The following is a 15,553-nucleotide window of genomic DNA, read 5'->3' as shown; positions in this document are numbered from 1 at the left end:
ATCCCCCCACTTCAAATCTGGGCTCACAGGCTAACCCAGAACAGAAGACAATTTTTGAACCCAAGAGCTGCAGGGGAAAGAAAAGTATACGATTTCTGGAGTTTCCAATTTTTATAAAGCAGTCCCTCTGGAAGACAGAGAGGACAGAGACCCTCTTGAAGTCAACTCCATATGCCCCATCATTGATTCCTGGATTCTTCCCTCCTTACCCCTCCCTCCCCACCTCCTGCCCTGTTTGTTTTAGTTACGAAATGCTGTGGGCACCTCGGTTGTGACTGAAAAGTAACCTTGAAACACGCCGGCCTGAATATCAGAGACCTATCTCAGCCTCCCAACCGTCGGCCGCTGCTGGAGGGGCTGCTTGCGCCAGGCGCCGGCCGCCCCACTGCGGGTCGCTGGCTGCCGAGCTCTGAGGAGGCCGAGAGCCCAGGCGGCCGGACCGTGCGCCCGGCGCGTCTCCCGAGGCCGTTCCGGGTCTGAACTCTAACAAGGAGGGGCCTCGCAGGAGCAGCGGCGGGCGAGTTAAAGGTGTGTACACAGTTTTTCTAAATAGGACAGCACTTTGCAAATTGGCTGTCATGGGCTTGCTGTTTTGACAGAGAATGAGCACTGAGAGCGAAGAAACCCGGCATAAATAAATCCGGCTTTCATAGGGATCTGCGGGGCACTGAGGCCGGACGCGCGCTCCGACAGGCACACCGGGCGCCACGGCGCGATGGAACGGGGCGGGGGCCTGAGGCCAGAGCCGCCCCCGAGGGTGGTCTCCTCCCAGGTCCCTCCTTCCTCAGGGGACTCGCCGTAGACCCGGGAGGAAAGGGGGCTTGACCAGGGATCCCGTGTGCCCGATCGCCCGCCCGGCCCGCTCCCCTGGCCCGCCCAGGAGTGCGGGGCGCCGCGGCGGTGGGGCGGGCGGCAGGCACGGAGGGGCAGGTGCGGAGCGCCGGCTGCGGCTCCCTCTCACCTAGGTGTGAGCTGATTATTCAAATGGGCTGCCCCGGGTCTGGGGATTGGAGGCCCGCGCCAGCGCGCCGCGCTATATCACCAGCCGCCCACGTCACTGCGGCACTTGTCGGCTCCGCGGTCCACACCTCCTCCTCCTCCTCCTCCTCCTCCTACACCACCACCATCACCTCCTCCTCCTCCTTCCTTCTCCTCCTCCTCCCCCCCCCCCCCCCCCCCCCAACCAGCCCCCGCGCTGCGCGCTTCCCGCCGCCTCGGGGCAGCTCTGCACTGCCAACCTCAGCCGCCACCCGGCAGCCCGTGAGCGCGGCGGCGGCGGCGGGCGCTCCCTGCCGCGGGGCGCTGGCCGGGGCCTCCTCCGCTCCTCGCCCCCCCCACTCCCGCCCACTTCCAACTACCGCCTCCGGCCGGCCCAGGGAGAGAGAGGGAGTGGAGCCCAGGGAGAGGGAGAGCGAGAGAGGGAGGGAGGAGGGGACGGTGCCTTGGCTGACTTTTTTTAAAAGAGGGTGGGGGTGGGGGGTGATTACTGGTCGTTTGTTGTGGCTGTTAAATTTTAAACTGCCATGCACTCGGCTTCCAGTATGCTGGGAGCGGTGAAGATGGAAGGGCACGAGCCGTCCGACTGGAGCAGCTACTATGCCGAGCCCGAGGTAAGCGCTCGTCTTTTCCAGGGGGAAGTGGAGCGGCGGCGCTCGCTCCTTCCCCAACCTCAGGACCGCTTCCCTCGCTGACACCCCCCCACCCCCGCCCCACAACCCCAGCCTTTCTGGGCAGCCGCCTTTTCCGCCCTCCTTGGAATCAAATGGGTCTCTTTTTTATACGACACACTGTTAGCCTTGAGATAATATTAACTTTGTGATCAAATATTGACTTGCGGCGCCTCCAAATCCTCTTCGTGGCCGAGCCACGCACTATCCTAACAGAGTTATGTTTGGCAGCGTGCGGCTGGGGAGGGGTGGGAGGTCGGCCGGCGAGGGGGTGGGGAGCTGAGAAGGAGAAGATGGGTAGGAGTTGGGGGCTGAAGTGGAGGCAGAGTCAAAGACTAGTGGACAAAGAGAAAGAAAGTTTGTGCCTGCAAAGCTCAGCCGCGTGTAGTTTAGGTCTCGGTTCCTTCCCTATTGCCCCATTCAGTGCCTCCGGCAGCCCCCGCACTCCGCACAGGCGCTGCCTTTCGGATTCCCTGGAACAAGGGAGGGGGTCCCGGGAGGGAGACGGGACAGAGGGGATCAGGGACAGTCTTCACTGGAGGCAGCCTGAGGCGCCCCGCGAGGTGTCCCGCAGGTTGTTTGCTGCGACCGAAGGTGGCGTCCGGGGACTTCGGGCCTCGGCGCCAGCTCAGTATGCTGGTAGGAGACTTTGGGGAGACTCTGGGGCAGGGAAATGCATTTGGGGTTCTGGTTTGGGAGTACTCCATGGGACCCCTGTTCTAGAATCTGGGCGAGGTGGAGAAGGGCTAGGAACGGGCCACATACCCAAGCAGCAATCCGCTCTCCACCTTCCCAAGGGTGATCGATCATGGCTCTCCCTGGATGAAACAGACAAGGAGTCCGGAAACTGGGCCACAAGGGAGGAAAGGGCTACCCGGAGGCCTCCTCGGAGGCAGAGGCCTGGGCGGTGGGTGGGAGATCTGGGCACCCTCGAGCCGCGGTGCTAACGCTGTCGCCTCCCTCCCGGGGCTCTGTCCGCAGGGCTACTCCTCCGTGAGCAACATGAACGCCGGCCTGGGGATGAACGGCATGAACACTTACATGAGCATGTCGGCGGCCGCCATGGGCAGCGGCTCGGGCAACATGAGCGCGGGCTCCATGAACATGTCGTCGTACGTGGGCACAGGCATGAGCCCGTCCCTGGCGGGCATGTCCCCCGGCGCGGGCGCCATGGCGGGCATGGGCGCCTCGGCCGGGGCGGCCGGCGTGGCGGGCATGGGACCGCACTTGAGTCCCAGCCTGAGCCCGCTCGGGGGGCAGGCGGCCGGGGCCATGGGCGGCCTGGCCCCCTACGCCAACATGAACTCCATGAGCCCCATGTACGGGCAGGCGGGCCTGAGCCGCGCGCGCGACCCCAAGACCTACCGGCGCAGCTACACGCACGCAAAGCCTCCCTACTCGTACATCTCGCTCATCACCATGGCCATCCAGCAGAGCCCCAACAAGATGCTGACACTGAGCGAGATCTACCAGTGGATCATGGACCTCTTCCCCTTCTACCGGCAGAACCAGCAGCGCTGGCAGAACTCCATCCGCCACTCGCTCTCCTTCAACGACTGCTTCCTGAAGGTGCCCCGCTCTCCGGACAAGCCCGGCAAGGGCTCCTTCTGGACCCTGCACCCTGACTCGGGCAACATGTTCGAGAACGGCTGCTACCTGCGCCGCCAGAAGCGCTTCAAGTGCGAGAAGCAGCTGGCGCTGAAGGAGGCCGCAGGCGCCGCGGGCAGTGGCAAGAAGGCGGCCGCCGGGGCCCAGGCCTCGCAGGCTCAACTCGGGGAGGCCGCGGGGCCGGCCTCCGAGACTCCTGCTGGCACCGAGTCGCCTCACTCGAGCGCCTCCCCGTGCCAGGAGCACAAGCGAGGGGGCCTGGGAGAGATGAAAGGGACGCCTGCTGCAGCACTGAGCCCCCCAGAGCCGGCGCCCTCTCCCGGGCAGCAGCAGCAGGCCGCGGCCCACCTGCTGGGCCCGCCCCACCACCCAGGCCTGCCGCCTGAGGCCCACCTGAAGCCGGAGCACCACTACGCCTTCAACCACCCGTTCTCCATCAACAACCTCATGTCCTCGGAGCAGCAGCACCACCACAGCCACCACCACCACCAACCCCACAAAATGGACCTCAAGGCCTACGAACAGGTGATGCACTACCCCGGCTACGGTTCCCCCATGCCTGGCAGCTTGGCCATGGGCCCGGTCACGAACAAAACGGGCCTGGACGCTTCGCCCCTGGCCGCAGATACCTCTTACTACCAGGGGGTGTACTCCCGGCCCATTATGAACTCCTCTTAAGAAGACGACGGCTTCAGGCCCGGATGACTCTGGCAGCCCGGATCCAGGATAAGCGAGAGAGCAAGTGGGGGTCGAGACTTTGGGGAGACGGTGTTGCAGAGATGAAAGGGAAGAAATCAATAACAACCCCACCCCAACACCCCCAAGACAGCAGTCTCCCCTCACCCGCTGCAGCCCTTTTGTCCCAAACAGAGGGTCACACTTGATGCCCCACGTTCTATATAACGAGGAAAACGGGAAAGAATATAAAAAATCAAAAAAAAAAAAAAAAAAAAAAAAAAAGCCTCCGGTTGCCACTACTGTGTAAAGACTCCTGCTTCTTCAAGCACCTGCAGATTCTGATTTTTTGTTGTTGTTGTTGTTCTCCTCCATTGCTGTTGTTGCAGGGAAGTCTTACTTAAAAAAAAAAAAAAAAAAAAAAAGAAAGAAAAAAAACTTTTGTGAGTGACTCGGTGTAAAACCATGTAGTTTTAACAGAACCAGAGGGTTGTACTATTGTTTAAAAACAGGAAAAAAATAATGTAAGGGTCTGTTGTAAATGACCAAGAAAAAGAAAAAAAATGCATTCCCAATCTTGACACGGTGAAATCCAGGTCTCGGGTCTGATTAATTTATGGTTTCTGCGTGCTTTATTTATGGCTTATAAATGTGTATTCTGGCTGCAAGGGCCAGAGTTCCACATATCTATATTAAAGTGTTATACCCGGTTTCATCCCTTGAATCTTTTCTTCCAGATTTTTCTTTTCTTCACTTGGCTCAAAAAATATACAAACTTGGAAATTATTTCAAGAAGGAGGGAGGGATACCCTGACTGGTTGCAGGTTGTATTTTATTTTGGTCCAGGGAGTGTTGCTGTTTTCCCAACAGTTTATTATTAAAATTTTCAGACATACCAAAATTGAATGAATTTTACAGTAGGCACACATGGACCCTGCTCCCGAAATTCTGCAATTAACATTTCATTATATGTGCTTTATCACATACTTGTCCATCCTCCCCTCCATTGGTCAATCCATCTTATTTCTCTAAATCCACTTCAAATTTGCAGATACCAGTATACATCCCCCTAAACACTAAAGCAAGCACATTATTAAATGGAACTCATATGGTCTATGGTTACTTTTTGCATTTGTGGGTTAACTTTACACACTATGAAATACACAGATCCCAGGCAGACCATTCCAGTAGGTTTATTTTTAACACCAGTAGAAGATAACTCTCCACATATCACTATTTTCCACCTTGGCTGTTTGAATGTGCCGTGTTGTTGCGGTCTCTTGGGCCCCACAGCTGGCTTCTCTTGGGGGAAGCCTGGATTTCATGTTTTTGCTGTACTTCCGATCTTGGGCCTCCCTTCAGGTCAGTAAGCCTGGATCAAACTTGCAAATTTGTGGTGCAGCACTTTGCCTGTTCACCACTGTGAATAGTGGTGGAATTGGGACTCTGCCTGGGTCTTCCAACCTCCTCTGTATACAGGCCGCCACCCTTTCCCACCCTTCTCCCCAAGCAGGTATTGCGCACAACAATGGCAGACCTTGCTAACCCAGAAAGACCTTGCTAACCCAGAAATGGCAAGACACTTGGTGTAGGGAAACAGAAGACCTTATCCTGGAATTGGTTTGAAAGGATAAATCAGGGTAACAATCCGAGTCTGTTTTTTTAAAAATAGGGTATATTTGGGAGTGAGGAGGAGGTAAGGGGTGTCTGTCCAATCGACCATGACAGTAGTGGAGATGCCACTGTCAGCAAATTTGCTCCCCATCTCCCTCCAAAACTCGCCCTTGCAAAGCTTCTTGTAAGTTAGGTAAGGTTAGCAATCCAGGTTTGCAGGGCCCAGGGGATATGCAGGTATTGTGTGAGCCTTCAAGGACTCTCTAAAATATAACGAAAAATCCCAGAATGAATTCTTATACACCATGCTGCCTCTCCCCACAGACGACCTCGCTGGCCTAAAAGGGCGGCCAACGGCAGTGAAAACCAAGCCCGAGAGCGCAAAGAAGAGCCTGGTGCTGGTTTTGCCCAGGACATCTGCTGGCTGGGCGAGGGCAGGATCAGTGTCGTAGCGGGTTCGGCAGACTCGGGAGCCACTCCCGTGCGCAGTTAGCTTGCGGTGGGTAAAAACACTCTGAAAGCCTGGAGGACTTTCTGCCTCAGGTTTCTAAATTCAGGCTCCTTTCTTCAAGATTAGATCTTTGGGCTTCTTGGCCATCCAAACCTGGAGTGTCCCAGCTACGCCCCAGACCTGGAGACTGGCTTTGCTTGCTACCTTGCTGGGGTCTTTGCCACCCCATCCCCCACCCCGCCGTCATCCCCAACAAGCCTGGCCTTCCCACGCGCTTGAGGGGGGTTTGGCATTGCCTCCGCTTCCCCCCCCACCCCACTGCCCCCCTCCCGCCTCCAAATCCCTTTCTTAACATGCCACATTGTCCCAAAGAACACAAGGAAGAGAAATTGGGGAGGGGGGGGATCCGGAGGCCACAGCCAGCAATCAGGCCGTCTCTCCCCCTAGCAAGGACACACACGTCGTGAGCCCGGCCTGAAATGTGTTTCATTATCACATAAAAGGCTCCTGTGGCGAAGGAGCCGAGAGGCAGGGCCGGGGGCCGAGTGGGGGACAATGGAGGCTGAAAGCGCTGCCCTAACCTGCTATGTTTCGTATGGCACGCCCATTGTGCGAGGGTCGTTTTAAACTACTTAGCGCGCCCCCCTTCACTGATCCCGGCCGATAAGATATAGTTCTGTCCGAATACATAAAAAGGATGTCGGGGAGCAGGCGCTTTCGGAGGCTTTTCTGGGCTTCTTGTGTCTTTCACGCCCCCCTCCCGCTTAAATCCCTCCCCTAGCCCGGGTTCCGAGCTTACGAGCTCACAAATCGCCTCTGCGCGCTTTCCCCAACTCTACGCATTGTGGGGTGCAGAGGCGCTCCCCCCTCCTTTTTTTCCTTTTTTCCCCACGCCTTCCGCGCGCCGGTTTAAGCAACCATGATCTGTGAATAAACAAAGTCTGTAAACAACTGAAAAAAACATTCTAGATCCGAATTCCAGGAGGGTAAACTTTCCATGCCACGTCACACTTCAGCAAATTTGCACAGATATTATATTGCCTCCCCCTCCTTTATTATTCTTTTTTTTTTTTTTTTTTTGCCAGGATCCCATTGTACTTAACTGAATTTTATAACGCTGATCGATATCTTGGTAAAATATTCATTTTTAAACTAGCGGGCAGTGAAATCTTTGCTTTGTGTGCTAAAGTCAACAGTCGCTTGGTTTGAGCTCAAATAAATGCGGGGATGCCTCGGCTCGGAGCAGTCTTCCTCCTCCCTCCGCGCGCTGGACGCTCCGCGGCCCGCCCGCCCGCCTGCCTGCCCGCCGGCCGCCGCAGGTAGGGAGCGCGCCCACCCGAGGGCTGCGCCCGGCTCCCCTCCTCACCGTCCGCACCCCACTCCTGTCCGCGCACTGCCCCTCCCCCAGCCAGTCCTTCTCCCTTCCAGGGCTCAGACTCCGGGGCGGGCTTGGCTGGTGGTAAGCTCAGCCAACGGAGACTCAAGGGGTTGGGTTTTTTTTGCAGGGGGTTCCGAAAGTGCATGACTTGGAAGGATGAGGGGTCGTAGAGTTGCGAACTCAGACCGCTTAGGCTCTGAGCTCAGAGCAGTTTGGTAGGGCCCAGAGGAAGCCACACAGGCCCCTCGAAGAGCTCGGGTCTGGGGATTTGATCTGAGAGCAGCGTGTTTCCGGAGAAGAGTGGAGGGTGGAGTGTGGGGAACCCCCTTGGCCTCAGAATCTAGGATGGGGGTCAGCAGAAAACGATGTGCGTGGTGCATGGGAGTCTGAAGAGGCTGAGGCCCGAGCGTGGTGACGCCCTCCCCTTGGCGTGCAGGGGTTTGAGTCCAGTCTCAACTCTTTCTCGGACACCGGCAGGCCGAGGAGATGGTGGGGGTCGGCATCAAACAGCAGCAGGGGAGGGGCCGCGCCTTTCCAAGATGCGAGTGAACCTCAGCTCTGACTGCAGGAAGCGGCTGGTGGCCTTTGCGCACCGGTGTGCTTGGCTGCAAGCAGGTTGGGGAGCCTCTGGGGTTACGAGCTGGGTCCAGGAGAGAAAGTGAGAAAGCAGACGCGGGGCCATTTATCATCCCATTCTCCCTGCAACCCAGTCGCCGATTTCCCCGCTTCCACGGGCAGGAGCACGCTTGCGCATGCCGGGCTTGCCCTCTGCGGTTCCGGAGGACGCGAGTTCGTAGGACACAACAGAACCAGCCACGTCTTTCCTCCGCCTCCGGAAAGGCGTGGACCTCGGAAAAATAGTAGTTCTGCTGCTGCCCCTTGAAACCTCAGGACTCTCGGTTTTCAAGAGCAGGGCATGATAAAGGTGTGTTTCCGCAGGTGTCTACCAGCACCCCCCATCCCCGCCCCCACGCCAGATCCACAATCTACCTGGGGTCTTTACTTTAAACGCCTGGGTAGTAGGCACTGTGACAGGCCCGTGCCTGACTCGGTTACTCTGGGTTTTGGTCTGACGCGACAGGGAACTGGTACATGGAAATTGCCCACCACCCCGACCGGAAAGCTTTTCCCATGTGCGCCGCAGTCACCAGACTTCGAGCCCAAGTGGGCAGAAATCTGTTTCGTTGTTAAGCAGGGTCACTGTTATGTAGTCACCTTCCTGTGTGGGGACCCTGGGTGGCCCCTCCTCTCTTTCCCTGGTGCCTTGGGCTGTGCGCCCGTGTCCACCGCACCCGAAGCCTGCTGGGGAGCGCGCCCGCCGCCCTTCCAGCCCCGGCTCGCCTCGCGTGGCTGGTTATCTTCCCTGAACATGATGGAACGCCTGCAGGACACACGACAAGGCTAATCGTTTTTAAATAATTAATGCCTCCCGTTCCGCTGGTAATTCGCGGCGTCGAATCCGTCAATTACTTGTCATTAGACGGGTGTCGCCCCACGGCCTTCCCTCGGGCCTTTGATGGCCCCGGGTCCCCTCGCCCAGGCCACTCCACGGCTGAATTCAAAGGTGCCGTGCCTTTGAGAGCCGGGTACGGAGTAGCCATGACCCTTAATTCAGTGCGAGTTTTGAAAGAAAGACCCTCGCTGAAGAGATGTAATCTTCCAAATGGCCAATTTAAACGCCAGATCTTTATCGCCCGCCTTCTCCCCGGCTTCATAAAGAGAAGCCGCTCCTCAATGCTTTGGGGGCCTTTTAATGTGGGAGTGGGGCGAGGAGAAGCAAGAGATAAGGCTCAATAGGGCAAAGGAGGAGACGTTAGCCCGAGGAGGTACCTGAAGTTACCTTGGGGCAACACGTTTTCTTCGGGGCAGTGCATGCTTCTACACATCCGGGGGTCTGGAGGTGGCCCTGGCTTGGAGGGAGGGGTAGCCCGAGATGAGATTTGGAATGTGCAGACACCAGTTAATGTTTAAAAAAAGCAGTAAGGCCTTTTCTGACTATGCACCTTCACCCTGCAAGAGAAGGCAGGAAAACATTTCCCTCCCAAACACCGCGAACCTGGAGTTGCAAGCAGTTGGTTCTGGCTAATGTCGGCAAAGTAGTACACATCAAGTCCTGCCATACAGAATAGACCACCTCCACTCCCACGCACACCCTAGTGCCATTAGCTCTAGTTTGTTGTCCCTGCTGTAGCAAAAGAACAAGGTTTCAGACCTGAAATCCTTTGCTGGGTGGGGGACAGCATGGACACCATCCCTGGCGGCGGCACCATGGCAACCAGGCCAGCCAGGGGTTGTGGAGTAAAATGTAAAACTTTAAAACACACAAACAGAAAAAAATAATCAATCCCCAAAGTTTGCAAGTTGACTTAATTACACTTCTTGCTGTTTCCTTCCCTGGTCAAATGTTCTTTTTACATTAAATAAAGATTCAAGGGTCTAGGGATCTTATCTTTATCTGTCCCCTTCTGAGCGAAAACAATGCACTGTATCTTCAGCCTTCCTTAAATGCGAAGACATCTCCACTCTAGGCTTTATAGCTAACTTTAGATCAGAAATTTACTGTAGCCTCCATCCCCAGGACGGGCTTTCCTCTGAGAAGAGGTAAAAGGAGATGGGGGTGGAGAGACAAGATAGTGAGAATCTATTTTAACAATGGATGGAAAAAGGATGAAGGCCTGTGACCCGCACCCCACCCCCACCAGGGTCCTGGGCTGTTCTTTCCGTCTTCAGCTCCACACACGCAGCCTTTCTAGAGCAAATCATCCTGATTGGGATTTTTTGAAAAATTCCTTTTTGATGAGAGGCACCGGATGTGGGCAGGATGTTACAGGCACCCCCAGAGACAAGCAAACAAAAATAGGGTAGAATGGATGAATGTCCTCAGTGGATCTCAGCAGGGTCTCCAGCTCCCAGCAGGCCTCTTCTCCCTTTAACAAAACTCCCAGGGAGTTCCCTACCCTGGAGCACTCCAGGGGGTGCCTCGGAAGCCTAAATCCTGGGCCATCTTCCCCATTCTGTTCACAGCCTTCCTGCCCACTCTCTTATCCCTTTTCTCCTTTCTTCTCTAAAACAATCATGTGTGTCCCCAGTTGCCCCCTCCCGCTATTGTATTTGTTGATGACCTAACACGCTCACACCAAAAGCCACACACAGAAAACCAACAACGTGGGATGGGAGGAGAGACCAATTATGACTGAGGCTAACAAGCAGGGAACACCCAAGTTGAGGCCGGCTGTCTCCTGGGAGACTGATGGAGGCTTATTTTACAAGCTGTAATTCCGTCGCAGTCCCTCTTGCTAGACTGGAGGTGATGCCTATTCTCCCCTCCCCCTCAGCCCCTGCACCCTTGGGGCCTAGTCCAGATCGCTGGTATCCTCTGCAGAAGAAGCTGCCACCTTGTGCTAAAGTACCACTCATGTAAAGGTAAAGAGGACAGGGAGTTTTTACAAGCATACCTTCACAAAAATGTGCTTATTTTTTACATTAGTTGCTATTTGTCAGAGCTCTGAGCTCACTGCCAACATTCACATGGACTGGTCAGATGTCATTGTCACCACTCCCCCCCGCCCCCCCGCAGGTTCACATTAAAAAGCATTGACTTACTTGTTCTCTCTCTCTCTCTAAAGAAGGGGTGATATTTCACTGTTAGATAACACAACTCATAGGTGGGAGTGCTAAAAGAAGCAACAAATTAAGTTACATTCATTCATGCAAAACTAGAGGTCTCACTTCCCACCAGGGCAAGTGCCTGGAGTTTAACCCTCTCTTGTTAATTAGAGGCAGCAACATTCCCAGCAGTGTCAGGAGATGATGCTGGCATTACTATACTTTCTTGACTTAAACATCATTAAATTTATCGAGAGAGAATATTTCAGCCTCACAAAAGTATGTGCAACGGAAAAATACTGGCGTGTAATGCACAATTATAACTTTGTAACGAGAATTGTGTGCTGATTTTTAGTTCTACTTGCTTATGTGGTTCAGTCTCTGCTTCCTTAAATGGTTGGGTCCTAATTTAGTTTTTAATAAGTAAGTCAACTTTCCCATTGTTTCATTTATTTGAAAATAATAAGACACAGGTCCAAAAATAAGCAGGAATATTTTTGAACTAGGGTTGGTAATGATCTGAGCAAATAAAAATAAGATTGCATGCATGTAAATTTTGACTTGGTATTTCATGAAAAATATCTCAATTTATTATTCCTTCTATTTTTACAAAGCAGAAGTAATTATATATTGAATTATGTTTGGAAATTGTTGCTTGCTGAAAGGAAAGCATATATATAATTCCTAACTTGATTTCATGAATGTTAAAAGTGCTTTATTTGAAAACATAAAACAATCTTTGGAAGTATTTGGAGGAGAGGGCTTGGAAGGCACTAAGGCCTGAGGTAGATAGCTAGATAATCGAAAAGGACAGATGATGATTAGATGACATTTTCTGTGAAGGAACGGGGTGAGGTTCCAGGGCAGGAGCTGGGTTATAGAGAGCTTCATATGGAAGTCAGAAGCATCTCTAGCAGAAACGTCAGGAGGTCAGCATGTGCACCCTTCGGTATAAAATATACAGCTTTGCTCAAGCCTTTTGCTTGCTTTACTTCCACAAACCCATTTTAAGTTTCAAATAAAGGAGATCAATTTCACTATATATTTTTCATTTGTTCTGTGATTCTGAGCTACATTAATTGGGGCAGTTCACACACAGGAAGATGTAACTTCAACAAATCTATCCCCTGCTAGCTAAGAAAATTCTCTCTCTAGAAAAGAGAGATTTTTTCTCCAGAAAAGTTAGTCTATTTCTTGGCAGAAATTTTGTTTTACCATTTTAGTGTTTTCAGTGGCCTTCATGCCCCCGTCCACGTCCTGCCCTCTCTTATTTTGAATGTAAACACTAGTCAATCCAATGACCATTGAGTGGGGTTTTTCTAGGTGCCAGGAACCATGCAAGGTATCTTCCTGAACAGGATCTCTTTTAAGCTTCCCCATGTCCTGTTGGTGGAAATCATAATTTACAGGTAATGATCTTGGGACTGAGGGAAGTTAGGGAACTTGCTCCAATTTCACAGCGCAGCTTTGAGCTGGAGTCTTTCAACTCATATTCCCTCAACTTATTCTGGCTTCCCAGGACTCTGGGCCACAGAAAATTCTTATTTCAACGAAGTAGGAGGCCAGCCTTCACCAGAACTCCGGAATCTGGAAAATGAGCAGGGACATCTGAAGTGTTAGGGAAAGTCTGGAAAGAAACTGGAAGATCTCAGAAGAGCCAGGCTTTGGTACCCCCTGGAAGCATGGCACAAACCCCAGGGACTGTCCTAGCAGAGATGAGGATGGGTGATGTTTGGTATCAGGCTGGATTCTCATTTTCTCTACTGGGGTAACACAGTCAGAATTCTTATGTGGCCATGGTCCCTTGAAGTTGACCAGAAGTTCATTCAGGCCTGGACCACGCTTTTCTCCCACTGATGCTTCCAGGGCCAGCTAGCCAGTGCTGGAAATGGGGAGGCAGCAAGCAGGCTCTTACATTGTGATTAGAAGGGAAAAATGCCAGAGAGGAGAGAAATGTCAGGGGCAGAGACTAAGGGCTGACATATAAGTTTAAAACAATCCACATAGCCAAATCATTTCTGAGCTACAGCCTATCTGCCTTATTCCCTACTGGGGAATTCTGGGAGCAAGGGCTAGGAATGTCCTAAGAGGCTCTTGCCTCTGACCTCCCCCTGACCTGCACCTGGTGGCCTGACAACACAGGTGACAGCATAGCTGGAATGCACACGCTGCCCACAGCTAGTCCCCAGCACGCCCTGGCCCCAGCCCCAGTGACAAGCCTCCCCCTCCCACCACTCACATATACACCAGTGCAGATCTCCATAAACACCTGCCTCTGGGGTTTGCCCCTGAATAGGATGCTGGCCTAGGCACGTCAGCCTGCAGCCCTCAGGGAGGGAGGATGCTGCCCAGCACCCAGTAGGCCTGTTGACTAGAAGAGTGCCACTCCAGCAGAGTACAGTGGCTAGCTTGTGCCAGGCTCTGGGGACACAGAGTGGAAATGAGCACTAGCCCTCCTCAAATCAGGGCTCAGGCTTGGCTTGGAGGTCTCCTTTACTTTTTGATATCCGGGAAGCTAAGTTCCCTGTCCTGTCCATTTTTAGTGGTGTGAGATTCCCTGCAGACTTAGCGTCTTCCATTTCGGCATTTCAGAGACAGGCAGACAATTGGATTCTAAGGCCAGCTCCTCACACATTGGCATGTGTATGGCCAACTCTTGGAAGTGAACAGAGTTCTAGATAAAACTGTATTCTCACTCCAAACTGGATAACTGAGTGTTAGACTAAGGTGGGGGCACAAGAATGACACAGTTACCCACAATCAGGTTGTGTGCTGAGTATTGTAAAAACGGCCAGAGAAGAGGAGAATGCCAATTTTGGGGGCTGTTTATGGGGGCGAGACAGCAGAGGGAGGAGTAGCCAATCTATATTTTGTCCTCTTTCCATTTTAATTGCCACCTCCCCCAATCAGCAGAGTTTACCAATTAAAGGCCAACCTCTCTTGATTTCTTTGCTTTAAAGGACATTTCGATTCACCCAGGCAGACAATTAAATCCCCCTCGTGCCTCTCCCTTCCCAGAGCTCAGGAACAAATGCATCCCTATCTCTTCCTAGCATCGAGCAGTGGGAAAGAGTTGATCTCAGGTGCTCACCTGCAGTTATCAGAATGCCAGACTCATTTAGGGAGCTCAACTCTGGAAGCTGAGGCGATCCCTTCATTGATTGTGGCAAGCGCTGTTTAGATTTTGCCCTTGCTCAGTAAACAACTAAAAGTAACTGCATGATTTCTCCCCTGCATTCCGCAATCTCTCTCCTCCTTCCCTCCCTCCTCTCTCTCACACACCACGCGAGACACACACACACACATGCACACCTTCCCTTCCTCAGGCCCTGGCCTCTGGGCTCCTGGTCATCATAAAAGAACAGGCAGATCACTATCCCTGTATAACACCCTTAGCTAAGGGCCTCACCACTCCCAGCTGCTGGACGTTTTGCAGGGTTTGGGGTGGGTTCTGTGACTTCTTCCCAGGACTCATGACTCTCCCAAGGTGCATACCCTCCCAAGTTCCCAAGCCCCCAACCATGCCATATATGGAAGTCCCCACCTGTCTAGAATGCTTTCCAGAGACTTTCCCCACCATTCCTCCCTTGCCTCCCTTCCGCCACTCCAGCCCCTCTCACTGTTTCCTGCTGCAGCTCAGACCCAGTTCAATGAAGTTGAGGGTGGAGGGCAGATTCTGTCTGCGGTGCAGCAGCTCTGCTTCTAGCTGAGGTAGCCATGTCTCAATACAGATCTGTTTTGGAGGTGAAAGCAAATTAAAATGGCAAACTCACTCAGTGATGATCAAACTTCTAAGGTCCTTAACAAGATCTCCATTTACTCCTCAATTACTAATAGAAAAAGAGAAAGATGTACTCTATTGTCCACCATTTGCATTCTCTGAATAGACTGTGTGTTACAATTAGCCCCCCTCATTAGCTCCGTCTCTAAGAATGGGTTTGCTGTGAAGCAATTGTGAGGAGCGTGCGTACTCTGCCATCTATTTGTATAAAATAAAGTAGGCATAATTGCCAGCCTTCCAAAACAATAGAAAACCTTAGTACAAATCCTAAACAATGATAATTTAAAATTTAATAATTCTTTTTTTAAAAGCCAAGTGATAAAGAATAGTTTTCTTGCAGACATTGGACAGTCAGCCTGCCTTGACTGTGTTTTTTTAAAAAATTAAGGGACTTTCTCTTTCAAAGTCTGTTGTCTTTCAAATGGAATTCTTTTCTTGTTTGCCTAAATGCCTTTCACATGATAAAAGATATTTTTCAAATTAGATCACCTCAACTTAAAATACAGTTACCTATTATCAGCCAGCCTGGAGCATAAAGCATTTTAAGAAGTCTCACAGATCCATTTTATTTTTTAGAGTTCAGAAGTTTCATGGATCCTTTTCATTTTTTAGGATTTTTAAAATAAAACAAATATTGTAATTTGTAAATTCTTAGGATTTGAGATAGAAATATTGCTCACAGTATCAAGTATTCCACATTAGTCAATAGCGAGCAGGTAAATATATGTATTTCTAAATGAAGGGTAGCTCTGGAAATTAGACAGCCATTTTAC

General features: G+C 52.3%; 1 protein-coding gene across 2 annotated transcripts; it reads left to right on the top strand.

Moving 5' to 3' along the window:
- The first annotated feature begins 339 nt into the window (after nt 1–339).
- FOXA2 (forkhead box A2) lies at nt 340–4,674 on the top strand. Of its 2 annotated transcripts, XM_025399719.1 has the most exons (3): nt 340–528; nt 1,541–1,610; nt 2,649–4,674. In XM_025399719.1, the coding sequence occupies exons 2-3, from the start codon at nt 1,542–1,544 to the stop codon at nt 3,951–3,953; spliced, it is 1,374 nt and encodes a 457-aa protein (XP_025255504.1). In that variant the 5' UTR covers nt 340–528; nt 1,541; the 3' UTR covers nt 3,954–4,674. The 2 variants fall into 2 exon arrangements, with proteins under 2 accessions (XP_025255504.1, XP_025255503.1); XM_025399718.1 differs by lacking the exon at nt 340–528 and having other exon boundaries at nt 1,338–1,610.
- The last annotated feature ends 10,879 nt before the right edge of the window (nt 4,675–15,553 follow it).

The sequence above is a fragment of the Theropithecus gelada genome, chromosome 10, assembly GCF_003255815.1.
Source record: "Theropithecus gelada isolate Dixy chromosome 10, Tgel_1.0, whole genome shotgun sequence".
NCBI classification, from domain to species: Eukaryota; Metazoa; Chordata; class Mammalia; order Primates; family Cercopithecidae; genus Theropithecus; species Theropithecus gelada.
The sequence above is the reverse complement of the archived record's forward strand: the minus strand, read 5'-3'. Positions and strand labels throughout refer to the sequence as shown.